At 36.0% G+C, this 13,471-nt stretch overlaps 1 protein-coding gene across 6 annotated transcripts in view; it reads left to right on the top strand.

Moving 5' to 3' along the window:
- Positions 1 to 13,471, top strand: part of LRCH3 (leucine rich repeats and calponin homology domain containing 3) — a 99,286-nt gene that overhangs the window by 35,864 nt on the left and 49,951 nt on the right. For all 6 annotated transcript variants that reach the window (XM_043473214.1, XM_043473218.1, XM_043473213.1 and 3 more), the window contains exons 2-6: positions 3,989 to 4,133; positions 5,727 to 5,853; positions 6,299 to 6,404; positions 9,738 to 9,874; positions 11,113 to 11,222. In XM_043473214.1, the coding sequence (XP_043329149.1) occupies positions 3,989 to 4,133; positions 5,727 to 5,853; positions 6,299 to 6,404; positions 9,738 to 9,874; positions 11,113 to 11,222 (625 nt within the window). The remainder of the gene's footprint in view (positions 1 to 3,988; positions 4,134 to 5,726; positions 5,854 to 6,298; positions 6,405 to 9,737; positions 9,875 to 11,112; positions 11,223 to 13,471) is intronic.

Genomic DNA, 13,471 nt, shown 5'->3' with positions numbered 1-13,471 from the left:
TAGTCTAGCTGAGACCTTTGCTGTTTTGAATACAATTGAGATTCTTATAGTAAGAAAGAAGGAAAGAGCATAGATACTCAAAGGGCAATGAACTACATCTTTCATAAATAACATGGCCCTTTAAAAAGTTCAGATATATTGGTTGGGTCTCCTTGTTAGTTCCTCAGTCTTGTCCAACTCTTTGTGACCATATGGACCATAGTCCACCAGGCTCCTCTGTCCATGGAATTTTCCAGGCAAGAATATTGGAATGGGTTGTCATTTCCTTCTCCAGGGGATCTTCCTGACCTAGAGATTGAACCAGGTCTCCCGCATTGCAGGCAGATTCTTTACCATCTGAGACACCAGGGAAGTGTATTGATTGGGTGATAATATTAAATATAGAGTGATTTCAGTTAAAATATTAAGATTGTCAGACAATAAAAGAAAGAAAATCTACCTGTGGGTTGTTTATAAGAAACTTGTTCAAAGTGTAATAATCCAGAAAGTTCGAAACTAAAGAATAGGAAAAAGTACTCTGTAGAAATACTGATTGTTAGTTTTCTGTGCTGTATAACAAATTACCACAAATTTAGCAGCTTAAGGAGCTTCGTGGTTTCTTTGGATCAGAAGTCTAGGCACAGCTTAGCCTGGTCTACTGCAAGGTGTTGATCTAGATTGAGTTCTCTTCTTGAGGTATGACTAGGGAAGAATCTGCTTCCATGCTCCCTCAGGTTGTTGCAACTGTAGAGTTTGCAGCAACTTACTTCTTCAAAGTTGGCAACAGAGATAGAACAGATTGGATAAGAGAGTCATAACCACAGGAATGGCATCACATCAGCTTTGCAATATTCTATTGGTTAGGAGCAAGTTGGTTACTTTTTAAGGCCCACCTACACTCAAGTGGAGAACGGGATATTATACAGGGTGTTAATAGGGATCATGGGAGTCACAGTAACGTCAGTCCAACAGACCAACCAAAAGAAGAGATTTCAAAGCAAATAACTGTACTAGGAATAAAAGGAATAACTTAAGAATTATAAAACGTTTGATTTTTCAGTTCAGTTCAGTCGCTCAGTCGTGTCCAACTCTTTCCAAGCCCATGGACTGCAGCACGTCAGGTTTCCCTGTCCACCACCAGCTCCCAGAGCTTGCTCAAACTCATGTCCATCGAGTTGGTGATGCCATCCAACCATCTTATCCTCTGTCGTCCTCTTCTCCTCCTGCCTTCAATCTTTCCCAGCATCGGGGTCTTTTCCAATGAGTCAGAAGATAGTAATTTAAAATTTTGTGGGTACCTAAACCCAAAACTCCAAAATACATAAGGAAAGGGTTGAATAATTATAGAGAAAAATAGACAAGATAGCAATAAAAATGAAACACTGTAATATACCCTTCTCTCTCAGGGTTGATGAAAAACTCTCAGCAGTTGATACAAAAAACTGACCAAAAAATAAATCAATAAGGATGCACCTTGAACAATGCAGTTAAATAAATACGACCTAATAGACATAACCAAAACATTAATCCAATGTAGAATAAATATTCTTGTCAAACTCACAAAGGCTTCCCAAATAATTCAGTAGTAAAGAATCTGCCTGCCAATACAGGAGACGTGGGTTCAATCCCTGGGTTGGGAAGATCCCCTGGAGAAGGGAATGGCTACCCATTCCAGTATTCTTACGTGAAGAATTTCAAGTCAGAGGAGCCATGGGGTCACAAAGAACTGCCCCAGGTGGAAAGCTTAGTTCCAGTGCATCATAGAGGTTGTTTCACTATTTTGGTGTAAAATGCCATTCAGGGTACTCCAGCAGCTTGATCTGAGCTCCAAGGATGAGGCAAACCATGAATTGGCAAGGGAAAATAATTCACTTAAAGGAACTCTAGCAGCAAGAGAGAGGATGAATAAGGATTACATCTAGAAAAAAGCAACTTCAATGAAATAGAACTATTAGAAGAGATAATGACAAGTTTAACAAACAGAACAAAACAGAATGATCCAGTAATTCCACTCCTGGGCATTTATCTGGAGAATAGTTCGAAAAGATACATGCACTTTAGTGTTCATAGCAGCACTATTTACAATAGCCAAGACATGGAAGCAACATAAATGTCTCTTGACAGATGAATGGATAAAGATGTGGTACAAATGTATACAATGAAATATTACTCAGCTATAAAAAAGAATGAAATAATGCCATCTGCAGCAACATGTATGGATCTAGAGATTATCATACTAAGTGAAGGAAGTCAGAGAAAGACAAATATCATATGATATCACTTATTTGTGGAATCTTAAAAAGTGATACAGATGAACTTGTTTACAAAGCAGAAACAGACTTAAGACATAGAGGACAGATTTATGACTACCGAAGGGCAAAGGACAGGAAAGAGGTGGGGATGAGTTAGGAGTTTGGAATTAGCAGATACAGACTACTATATACAAAATAAACAACAAGGTCTTACTGTAACAGCACAGGGAACTATGTTCAATATCCTGTAATAAACTCTAATGGAAAAGAATCTGAAAAAGGAGATATATGTCAAGTTACATATATACATAGGCATGTGTATACATATATATATGGGCTTCCCTGGTGGCTCAGATGGTAAAGAATCGGCCTGCAATGCGGGAGACCTGGATTTGATCCCTGGGTTGGGAAGATTCCGCTGGAGGAGGGCATGGCAACCCAATCCAGTCTTCTTGCCTGGAGAATCCCCATAGATGGAACCTGGAGTCACAAAGCGTCGGACAGGACTGACCCACTAAGCACAGCACAGTGCGTGCACATGTGGGCGTGCATGCGTGTGCACACACACACACTCACACACACACACACAGAAAATACTGCAAGGTGTACTACTGGATTACAAAAGAAGATAACATAGATGTTTGTTTTTTCCCCTTTGTCAGCTTATAAGATAATGAATTGGTTCTTTAATCATCTTTGGGGGAGTGTTTTATTTTAAACTCCTTTAATTCAGTAGCATATTATAGATTTCAGTCTGCTGCATTTATTATCTTTACTGAATCTCAGATTGTCTCATCTTTGGCCAGTGGGAGCAAAGATGTTTCCTGAGTCCTTTTGATGTGACGCTGATACTTTTTGACTGATAAAGAGACAGTATTTTGTTTTGTTTTTCTTCATTTTTCAGAAAATCTCAGGATGTTGTCTGTGCTTTTGGGAATGTGGATTTTAGGGATCCATTTGTTTTCTAGGATATTTGATACTTAGCATGATCTGTGATATGATTTGAAATGAAATTCCAAGGCTGATATTCCTTGAAATTTATGTTACTTGCAAAGAATAATGGTTTTATCTTTTTAGTATGTGTGTGTGTGTGTGCCAGGTTGCTTCAGTCATGTCTGACTCTTTGCAACCCCATGGACTGGCGCCCGACAGGCTTCTCTATCCATGGGATTCTCCACGCAGGAATACTAAAGTGGGTTGCCATGCCCTCCTCCAGGGGATCTTCCTGTCTCAGGGATCAAACCCCCATCTCTCACATCTCCTGCATTGGCAGGCAGGCTCTTTACCATTCGGGCCACCTGGGAAGCCCATTTAGTATTTATGGAGACTCAAAAGTTAACCAATGGGGCTTCCCTGGTGGCTCAGATTGTAAATAATTGGCCTGCAATATGGGAGACCTGGGTTCAATTCCTTGATTGGGAAGATCCCCTGGAGAAGGGCATGACAACCCAGTCGAGTATTCTTGCCTGGAGAATTCGATGGACAGAGGAATGTGGTAGGCTACAGTCTATGGGGTCGCAAAGAGTCAGACCCAACTGAGCGACTAACACACGCAAAAGGAACCAGCATTTTCCAGCAACAGATGTAGAGGCATATGTTAAGCTGGTTTATTCAGTCGGTTAATGTTTGAATGTTTACTCTGGACCAAACTTCACAATAGGAACTCTGGGAAATTCTGACAATTACAAAACCTACTTTTTGGTTAAAATTTTTATAAAATAAGTTCCAGGGATTAATTTTAAAATTATTTGTTTCAGATCTGTCACGAAATCGCCTCTCAGAAATTCCCATAGAAGCATGTCACTTCTTTTCTCTTGAGAATCTCAATTTATACCAAAATTGTATTCGATATGTACCAGAGGCAATTCTAAACCTACAAGCGCTAACTTTCTTAAATATTAGGTAAGAACTTTTTTTTTAATTTTAGTTTTGTGTGGTGTTTTCAATTTTCCTCATCCCTTTCACTAAAGTTAACATTATCTGAGTAATTCCCGTCCTGTGGCTGACCCCATGTTTCCATTTCAGGGGGCACGGGTTTGTTGCCTGGTCAGGGAACTAAAATCCTGCATTCCTTGCAGCCAAAAAATAAAAATAATACTTTTTAAAAAAATTACATCATCTGTTTATCTCAGCAATATCTCTTCATGTTTTTAGGCTAAATTAACAATATTTTCTGGGTCCCTCTAGTTTCTCCCTTAGTCTTTGCCTTTGCAATAGTTAAACTCTATAAGAGCTGTTACCTAATTGTCTTGTAGCAATGGTTGTCCAATTACATTTTCAAATAAGTTTCATCAAATAAGAATGATAGATCTGAAATTATTTTGATTCTTGTGATTATGTATTTTTGTGTACTAAGTTCTGAACATATAAATGCATTTATTTAACTCATCTACTCCGTTGTTTCACATCTTACAAGACTTCTTTTGTTATTTCATTATAAAAAGTTATAAATGTTGACTGGAGAAAATAAATTTAGAAAAGTAAAGGAAATACATCAAAATGTGTCTGAATTAATAGATGAAATTTTCCCTTTTTTTTCTAGGCCTTTAGTTGAATTTTTGAATAAATTTTTCCCCTTGTCAAGAAATATCCTTTGGAAATATTTTTTATATGTAATCATTTTAATGTACAGTTTATTTTTCTAAAACTCATTTTTGCTCTCAGATATTTACTTATTTTTTCAGTTTTTTCCCACAAAAGTAGAACTATTAGACAGCTTTGTATGTGAATATCTACTTATTAGATATGAGAAGTTTTAATGGCTCATGATCTATTAATAAAATCATCAAAAGATCTTACAAATGGGGGCTGTTGTTACTAAGGATTAAGATGTTAAATATGCATAAGGAAAACTTTAACTTAGTTTTATCCTTATGATCTATTTTTTACTTCCAGTTCTGATTTGTATACTTTTGTTTAGATAAAAGATTTCTTATCTATACTTCAGTTAGTATGATATATCTGAATTCACAATCTGTCCCTTGTTTCCCATAGAACTATATTTGGGTTGTTTATATACATTTGGTTATAATGCTGTGATGATGAGGCAGGCAAATTACAAATACTCTTAATGTTTATAACTCTTTGGAAAGAAGAGGAGAGGATGTTAGTTACCTACCCTATTTTAAAATAATTTTTCCTGTATAAATTTAATTGTAATACAGTAATATGATTTGCTTATGAGACATCTCATTATTTGCAAAGGAGTTTTATGGTGCAACAGTCCTGTAAACCCTGTGATTTACAGATGAGGAATCTGTGTAAGATGCAGATAAATTAAATGCTTTGCCTAAAAAACAAAGCTGACAAGTGAGTTTGACAAGTAACAAACTTGAGTTCAAATCTGTTTGTTTTTTCAAACTCAAATATAATATCCTGTTTCTTTCTTATAAGATTTACATTTGTTATTATACAGAGTGTAGAATGAGAAAGATGGCAGTTTTTTTCCCTGAGTGGTGGGCTCTGACTTAGTTCTTTTTCTGCTTACCCATTTAGTCGAAACCAACTGTCAACATTGCCGGTACATTTGTGTGATTTACCATTGAAAGTCTTAATTGCTAGCAATAACAAATTGGTCTCACTTCCAGAAGAAATTGGACATCTCAGATATTTAACGGAACTTGTAAGTGAATATTTCATTTTTTGATTGTTTTATGTATATATGTATGTGTATTAAAAAGCAGAAATATAACTTTGCTGACAAAAACCATAGCTTTGACTATACAAAGCTTTGTCGACACAGTGATGTCTTTAATATGCTGTCTAGGTTTATAATAGGTTTCCTTCCAAGGAGCAAGCATCTTTTAATTTCATGGCTGCAGTTACTGTCAGCAGTAATTTTGGAGCCCAAGAAAATAAAATCTGTCACTGCTTCCATCAGTCAAAAGCCTATACATTTAAAAAATCAAATTCTAGTACAAACTGTGGAATTATTCCTGGACACAAAATCATAGTATTTTTTACAACCGGGGGGTATTATGCTGTCCAAACCTCATTTTGCAGATAGTTTAAAGCTGGCAAGTTTGTAATATCAGTACAGTTCTTTACTGTGTGTGTTGTTGAAATAGGATGTGAGCGGCAATGAAATTCAAACAATACCTTCCCAAATTGGTAATTTGGAGGCCTTGAGAGACCTTAATGTAAGAAGAAATCACTTAGTACGTTTGCCTGAAGGTAAGAAACTGTGAAACAGTTGTTTTGTTTTGTTTTTTGCCTTTTTATTTTAAAGATCTGTCAGACTGATTTGCACATCAAAAATGTATAAAAGTTACAGCAAGTGTTTGAGGTGTAATGATTTATTTAATACATGTTATCTGTTCTGGTGTAGATTTTAAAAGCTAGACTCTTGATTGAAAAGCTCCAATAACTATTGAGTAGTGATGGTAATTTTAGATCCTGTTAACTGATAATGTAGGGTCTCTGGAAGTTTCATTTGGCCTAACTACTTAAGAGAAATTTCACATGTTTTTGATAAATCATATACATGATTACTGGAAAAAACATAGCTTTCACTAGATAGACCTTTGTTGGCAAAGTGGCTCTTTTTTAATACGCTATCTAGGTTTGTCATAGCTTTTCTTCCAAAAAGCAAGCATCTTTTAATTTCATGGCTGCAGGCACCATCTGCAGTGATTCTTCCTGCATCAGAGATTCACATCTTTCATTCTGAGAAATTGTTTTATATCTGTTTGATAATTTCCTGTCTTCTGATTTCTGTTTTCTCCTTCGAGAATTTTTGCTAATTGGATAGTGGACTCTTAATTGATCTTATGATTTTCTTATATTTTTTATTGTTCATTTCTTTGTCATTTTGATTAACCAGGTGGTAACAGTTCAACCATTTATAATCTAACCATTCTTCTGAATTTTTAATTTCTGCCATCTAATTTTTCATCTCTAAAAACCCTTACTTTTTGCTGATTTAAAAACAAAATCCTTTCCTTTTTCAGTAATTTAGTATTTTATTGTTCTGAAATTGGAGACATTAGTTCTAGTTTTCAGAGTTTTTTTCTGTTTCCTGTATGTTAACCTGTTTTTTCCTGCACTCATTTTTTTCCATTGTTTTGCATATTTTGATTTCTCTCTCATATGTTGAAAGCTCTTCTAAATGTTTGTGGGTCATATGCCATTTATACAAAGCTAATTAGAAATTCCAAGTGTACTGGGCAGAAATTGTATTAAGCAGTAAGCTGGATATTTTATTGGAGGAAACTCTATATCAGTATCTAAAGGCCTTTTGTATGGGACTATATAGTTTGTCCAGAGAAAGATGTTTTCTTTCTTCTATGCTGTGTATCTCCTTAACTAACTGCCATTCAAGGCTAGGGAATGGGGTGAGGTTGGGTAGCAAAGTGCTGAGGTCTTGTTGCTAAGTTTGTAGACTTTCACTTAAATCCTCCATTTTTAGCAGGCAACTCATCCTGACTTTCCATTGCGCGGTCCTTGAGTTCAGAGGCTTTCAATTCAGTTTCACTAAAGGATAACTTGTTGACTTCTGTTGTGAATGGAAAGGAGCATGCATAAGTTAGGATTGAAAGCCTGTGCATCTAACTTGTTTTTATACAGATTGTCATCTAATCCTTTTGTTATTCCCAGCTTTCTGTGGTATCAGACCTAGTTTCTAAGACTTTCTGTTGTTCCGTAAGGGGTCACCATTTCATGCAAAGTCGGGCACAGAAAAGGACAGAAATGATATGGACCTAACAGAAGCAGAAGACATTAAGAAGAGGTGGCAAGAATACACAGAAGAACTGGACGGAAAAAGATCTTAATGACCTGGATAACCATGATGGTGTGATCACTTACCTAGAGACAGATATCGTGGAATGTGGGCCTTAGGAAGCATTACTACAAACAAAACTAGTGGAGGTGGTGGAATTCCAGCTGAGCTATTTCAAATCCTAAAAGATGATACTGTTAAAGTGCTATACTCAATATGCCAGGAAATTTGGAAGACTCAGCAGTGGCTACAGGACTAGAAAAGGTCAGTTTTCATTCTAATTCCAAAGAAAGGCAATGCTAAAGAATGTTCAAACTACCGCACAATTGCAGTCATTTAAAATATTAGCAAGGTAATGCTCAAAATCCTTGCAGCTAGGCCTCATCACTGTGTGAACCAAGAACTTCCAGATGTTCAAACTGGGTTTAGAAAAGGCAGAGGAGCCAGAGATCAAATTGAAAACATCCGTTGGGTCATAGGAAAGGCAAGGGAATTTAAAAAAAAAATGTACTTCTGCTTCACTAAAGGCTAAAGCCTTTGTGTGGATCACAACAAACTGGAAAATTCTTAAGGAAATGGGAATACCAGACCACCTTACTTGCCTCCTTAGAAACATGTATGCAGGTCAAGAAGCTACAGTTAGAACTGGACACGGAACAGCGGATTGGTTCAAAATTGGGAAGGGAGTACATCAAGGCTATATATTGTCACCCTGCTTATTTAACTTATATGCAGAGTCCATCATGTGAAATGCTGGGCTGGATGAATCACAAGCTGGAATCAAAATTGCCGGGAGAAATATCAATAACCTCAGATATGCAGATGACACCACCCTAATGGCAGAAAGCGAAGAGGAACTAAAGGGCCTCTTGATGCAGGTGAAAGAGGAGATTGAAAAAAGCTGGCTTAAGACTCAGCATTCAAAAAATGAAGATCATGGCATCCAGTCCCATCACTTCATGGCAAATAGGTGGGGAAAAAATGGAAACAGTGACAGACTTTATTTTCTTGGACTCCAAAATCACTGCGGACAGTGAATGCAGCCATGAAATTAAAAGACACTTGTTCCTTGGAAGAAAAGCTATGATAAACCTAGACAGCATATTAAAAAGCAGAGACATCACTTTGCTGACAAAGGTTGGTCTAGTCAAAGCTATGGTTTTTCCAGTAGTCATGTACGGAAGTGAGAGTTGGACCATAAAGAATGGTGAGCGCCAAAGAATTGATGCTTTTGAACTGTAGTGCTGGAGAAGACTCTTGAGAGTCCCTTGGACAGCATGGAAATCAAACCAGAATATTCACTGGAAGGACTAATGCTGAAGCTGAAGCACCGATACTTCAGCCATCTGATCGAAGAGCCAATTCATTGGAAAAAACCCTGATCCTAGGAAAGATTGAGGGCAGGAGGAGAAGGGGGTGCCAAAGGGTGAGATGATTGGATGGCATCACCAACTCAACGGACATGAGTTTGAGCAAACTCTGGGAGTTGGTGGTGGACAGGGAAGCCTGGCATGCTGCAGTCCATGGGGTTGCAAAGAGTCAGACACGAGTGAGCGACTGAACAGCAGCAACAACATAAGGGGTCAAATAGTTTGCTTTTCATTAATATTACAATCCCTAAGCACCTAGATTTCATTTTATGACACTTCGCTATATATCAGTTAATCATAAGAAAGGATGGACGTAAATACTTACGTTAAATCAATTATATTTAGATAGAAGCTCCTGAAGAAAAAAATGTCTAGCTTTGAAATATCATTGTATATTTCCACCTTACTTCCCTGCAGAACTAGCAGAGTTGCCTTTGATACGGTTAGACTTTTCCTGCAACAAAATTACAACAATTCCTGTCTGTTATCGGAATCTCAGGCACCTGCAGATGATCACCCTAGATAACAATCCACTACAGTCTCCTCCTGCACAGGTAAACCACAGTTGATTTGAAGTATGTTATAAACTTTTTGGACAAAGGATGAAGTTTAAAAGTTGTAAGTTATATGTATTTACTTTTTGTCAGAAATTAACTTCTTTTTAAAATAAATTCACACTCACATGTATTCTTTAAAAGCCTTGAAGTAAAGGAGATGAGAGATAGGTAATGTTCCAAAAATGTTTTTCCTTTCACTAAATTGACTTTTTCACGTTTGAAGGGTTCTTCCTTAAAGTTTTTTTTTTTTCTAATTAAATTTGAGTTATTTCTTTCTAGTAAAACTTAAATGAAGACAATGTGAATGCTAAAGACAAAATACTCAGCTTACAGAATTAAAGATCATCAGTGTATTTCTCATGTCCGTTGTCTTTGTACCTTCCTGTTTTCTAAAATCTTAAGTTCCTCATTGAGTCAGTTTGGTCATTTGTTTATTAGTGACTGAAATGAAACTACTTAATGAAGTTGTTATAAGGTAGCTTTACATACAGATTTCAGACATTCCACGATCTAAAAAGCTTTTTATCTTATATTTTTCGCCATAGCTTTCCTTACTGCAGTTGACTCAGCCTTGTACAGGTGTCTGTGTGGCAGCTGTTAAAAGTGTTTGAGTGAACGTCATAACTACAGAAAGGCCTCATGTCCCTGAAGAGTTTATATGTTGATTTATAGGACAGAAATAAATAGGTGGCAACAGAACTATATATGACTTTAAAATTTAATCATTTCCTGCTTTTCTTTCTTACAGGAAGTAGGATTGAAAACATAATTGTGCATGATTGTTGCATTTCTAAAAACAAAAGTTGCCAGTAGAATCCATGGGGAGCAATGCTTTAAATCTCTGACTGTGCCTAACTAGTCAATATAAGTTTACTTGGTATTCTAACAGTGTTTATAATCATGAATTATGTATATTATGTTACTGAAACTTACTAGTGACTAGAAAACAAAAACCTACATTTATATCACTTAAACACCTAAGGTAACAAATGATATAATGTGTTATAATGAGTTAATTTTTAATATTACCATACATACTTAATAGAAATACCTTCTATTTCCAATATACATTAAATAAAAAGCTGATTGTGATTTAAAAGGCAGGGGCTCCTTCAGTTAAAAAAAATAAGTAAATTTAAAATTAAAAAAAATAAAAGGAGCAGAAGGAAAAAAGGTTCGGGTACACATATATTTCAGCTGAATAATAATTTGTTTCTATATGTTACTTTACTTAGATATGTATAAAAGGCAAAATCCACATATTTAAATACCTGAACATGCAGGCTTGTAAGATTGCTCCAGATCTGCCAGATTATGATAGGAGACCCATGGGTTTTGGCTCCTGGTGAGTATATTGTATTCTTTCATTTATTATTTTCCATCTCACAGAGAATCAAATAAATGGAACCCTTAAATTTGCCTGACAGTTTGTTTGACCAAAGCAAAATAACCTATTTTAACGTTATTTTTCTCAGAATGCTTATATTAAGTAAAAAATTGATTACATAGATGTGACCAAGTATAGTTCTAAGTCAGGGTTTCTTAACCTCAGCACTGTGGATATTTTGAAATAGATAATTATTTGTGGTGAGGAGCTGTCCCATACACTGGAAGATACTCAACAGCTTCCCTGGCTTCTGTAGCACTTTCCCAATGTGACAAACAAAAGTGTCTCCAGTTGTTACCAAGTATCCTGAGAGGTCCTCAGTTGAAAACTGATGGTCTAAGTGACTTTAATACTAACTAACCTTGGCTCTCCTGTTAACTAACTCTGTAACTTAAGGCAACTCATTCAAACTTTCTGGGCTTCATTTTTCACAAAGGGAGTGAAGGGGTTGGATTTGATGACCATTAATGTCACTTTGGGATCTTATAAGCCTGTGAATCCCTCAGCTGCATACAGCATCAGACTTTTCAAAGGCATTTCCTTGGCATTCCCAACCATTGCAGCAGTCTTAAGTATTCATAAGGTCTTTAAAGGCAAAATAGATATCTCAGTGAAGGTGTAATAATATTAATAAACTTTACTCAAAAGAACCCTTTAGGCATTCTCTTAGAACTTGTCACATTTTACGTAAAAGCACAGTCCTGACCTTCTCAGTGTCCTAATTTAAAACAGATTAACAAACTTCTATTCTATTAGAGTTTCTAAAAGCAAACATATTAAAAATACAAAAATAATTCAAAGGAAAAAATAAAACCATAAAAAGCAGATGCATATTAACAAAATTAAAATTAGTGATAAATTCTGAAAGGGAGAAAGATTCCAAGTGAAAGAGACATAAGGGGGCTTTAAGGGTATTCATGTCTCACCATACCTTAAAAGCTATGTCAGTTATAGCTATTTTTTTATTTTATATGGTATTTCATAATTTTAATAAAGTTTTTAAAAACAATGAAGCTCTAGAAACATAGCAGTTTGACATCACCACGCATATATGTAAAGTACCCTTCATATTTTAATAATATTTTAAGTTACTACTGTATTTTAGCACTGTACAGTAATTGGTGCTACTTAAGAAAATGCTAAGATTTATCTTCCCAGTAAAGGGAAATACATATTATAATTTAAATTTTTTAAACTATATTTTTAGCTTTCTCTGCCTAAAGTCATCAGAAACAGCTTTGTAATGATATTTGGAGTTTTTTGGTCTGGCTGTTAGACTGCAGATTTGTATAGACCGAAGGACATTGGGAACACCAGCTTTAATCTAGTTGTTTGGTTTAGTATACTTACACAAGTACAGGGAGAAATGATGCATATGCATAAAAGATTCCTACCAGAACATCCTCAGCACTAGCACTTTTGACTCTGAGAGGACTAAAAGCAAGTATGTGGTATTAAGGAAGACAAAAAAGGTTTCGAAAAGATGGTGGGCGGGGGAGATTAGGTCTTACAGTGTGCTGATCTAGGTCTCTCTTAGAGGAAGAATTTTGGCAGTGGGGAAGATATGAGGAAAGCCAGACCACTAATACCAAGAATTTTTTAATTTTCTCCGTTATTTCCTTTTCATTTCTTTTTCCTCTTACCTCACTTCATTGCTTATAATATGGAACTCTTATTATCTCTAGAAGAAAGTTTTGTTTTTCCTATTTAAATATTTCTAAAAGTTTCTATTCCTGTACTGTTAAAAAAAAATGTACAACAACAAAAAAAGTAGCTTTTAGAGGACTTTCCTGGTAGTCCAGGGGTTAGGACTCAGCTCTTCCACTGCTAGGGTTTGGGTTTGATCCCCCTTCTGGAAACCAAGATCCCACATGCCATGAGGTGTGGGCAAAAAAGTAAATAGTACTAATCTTTTTTTTTTTCAAGTTGTTTTTATTTTATATATACACTAATTTATTTTCTCCCTTGGAGTTAGTAACCATTGCAAAGGAAAAGTTTTCCTCTCCTGAAGTAGCAGAGTAGGAATATTAAACTGCTGCTGTTGCCTTGAGGTCTGTGTGTGAGAAGATGAATAGTGATTACTGGGTGTGTGTATGTGTAATGATTACAGGGCATACCTGAAGAAACCAAGGAGGAAACATCATTACCTGTTTGAGTAGTGAGCTTTGATTGAGGGCCACAGTGCTAGTTACAGAATCTTTTTCTCT

This window comes from Cervus canadensis, chromosome 7 (assembly GCF_019320065.1).
Source record: "Cervus canadensis isolate Bull #8, Minnesota chromosome 7, ASM1932006v1, whole genome shotgun sequence".
In the NCBI taxonomy this organism is placed as follows: Eukaryota; Metazoa; Chordata; class Mammalia; order Artiodactyla; family Cervidae; genus Cervus; species Cervus canadensis.
This window is presented reverse-complemented; position numbering and strand designations above follow the sequence as displayed.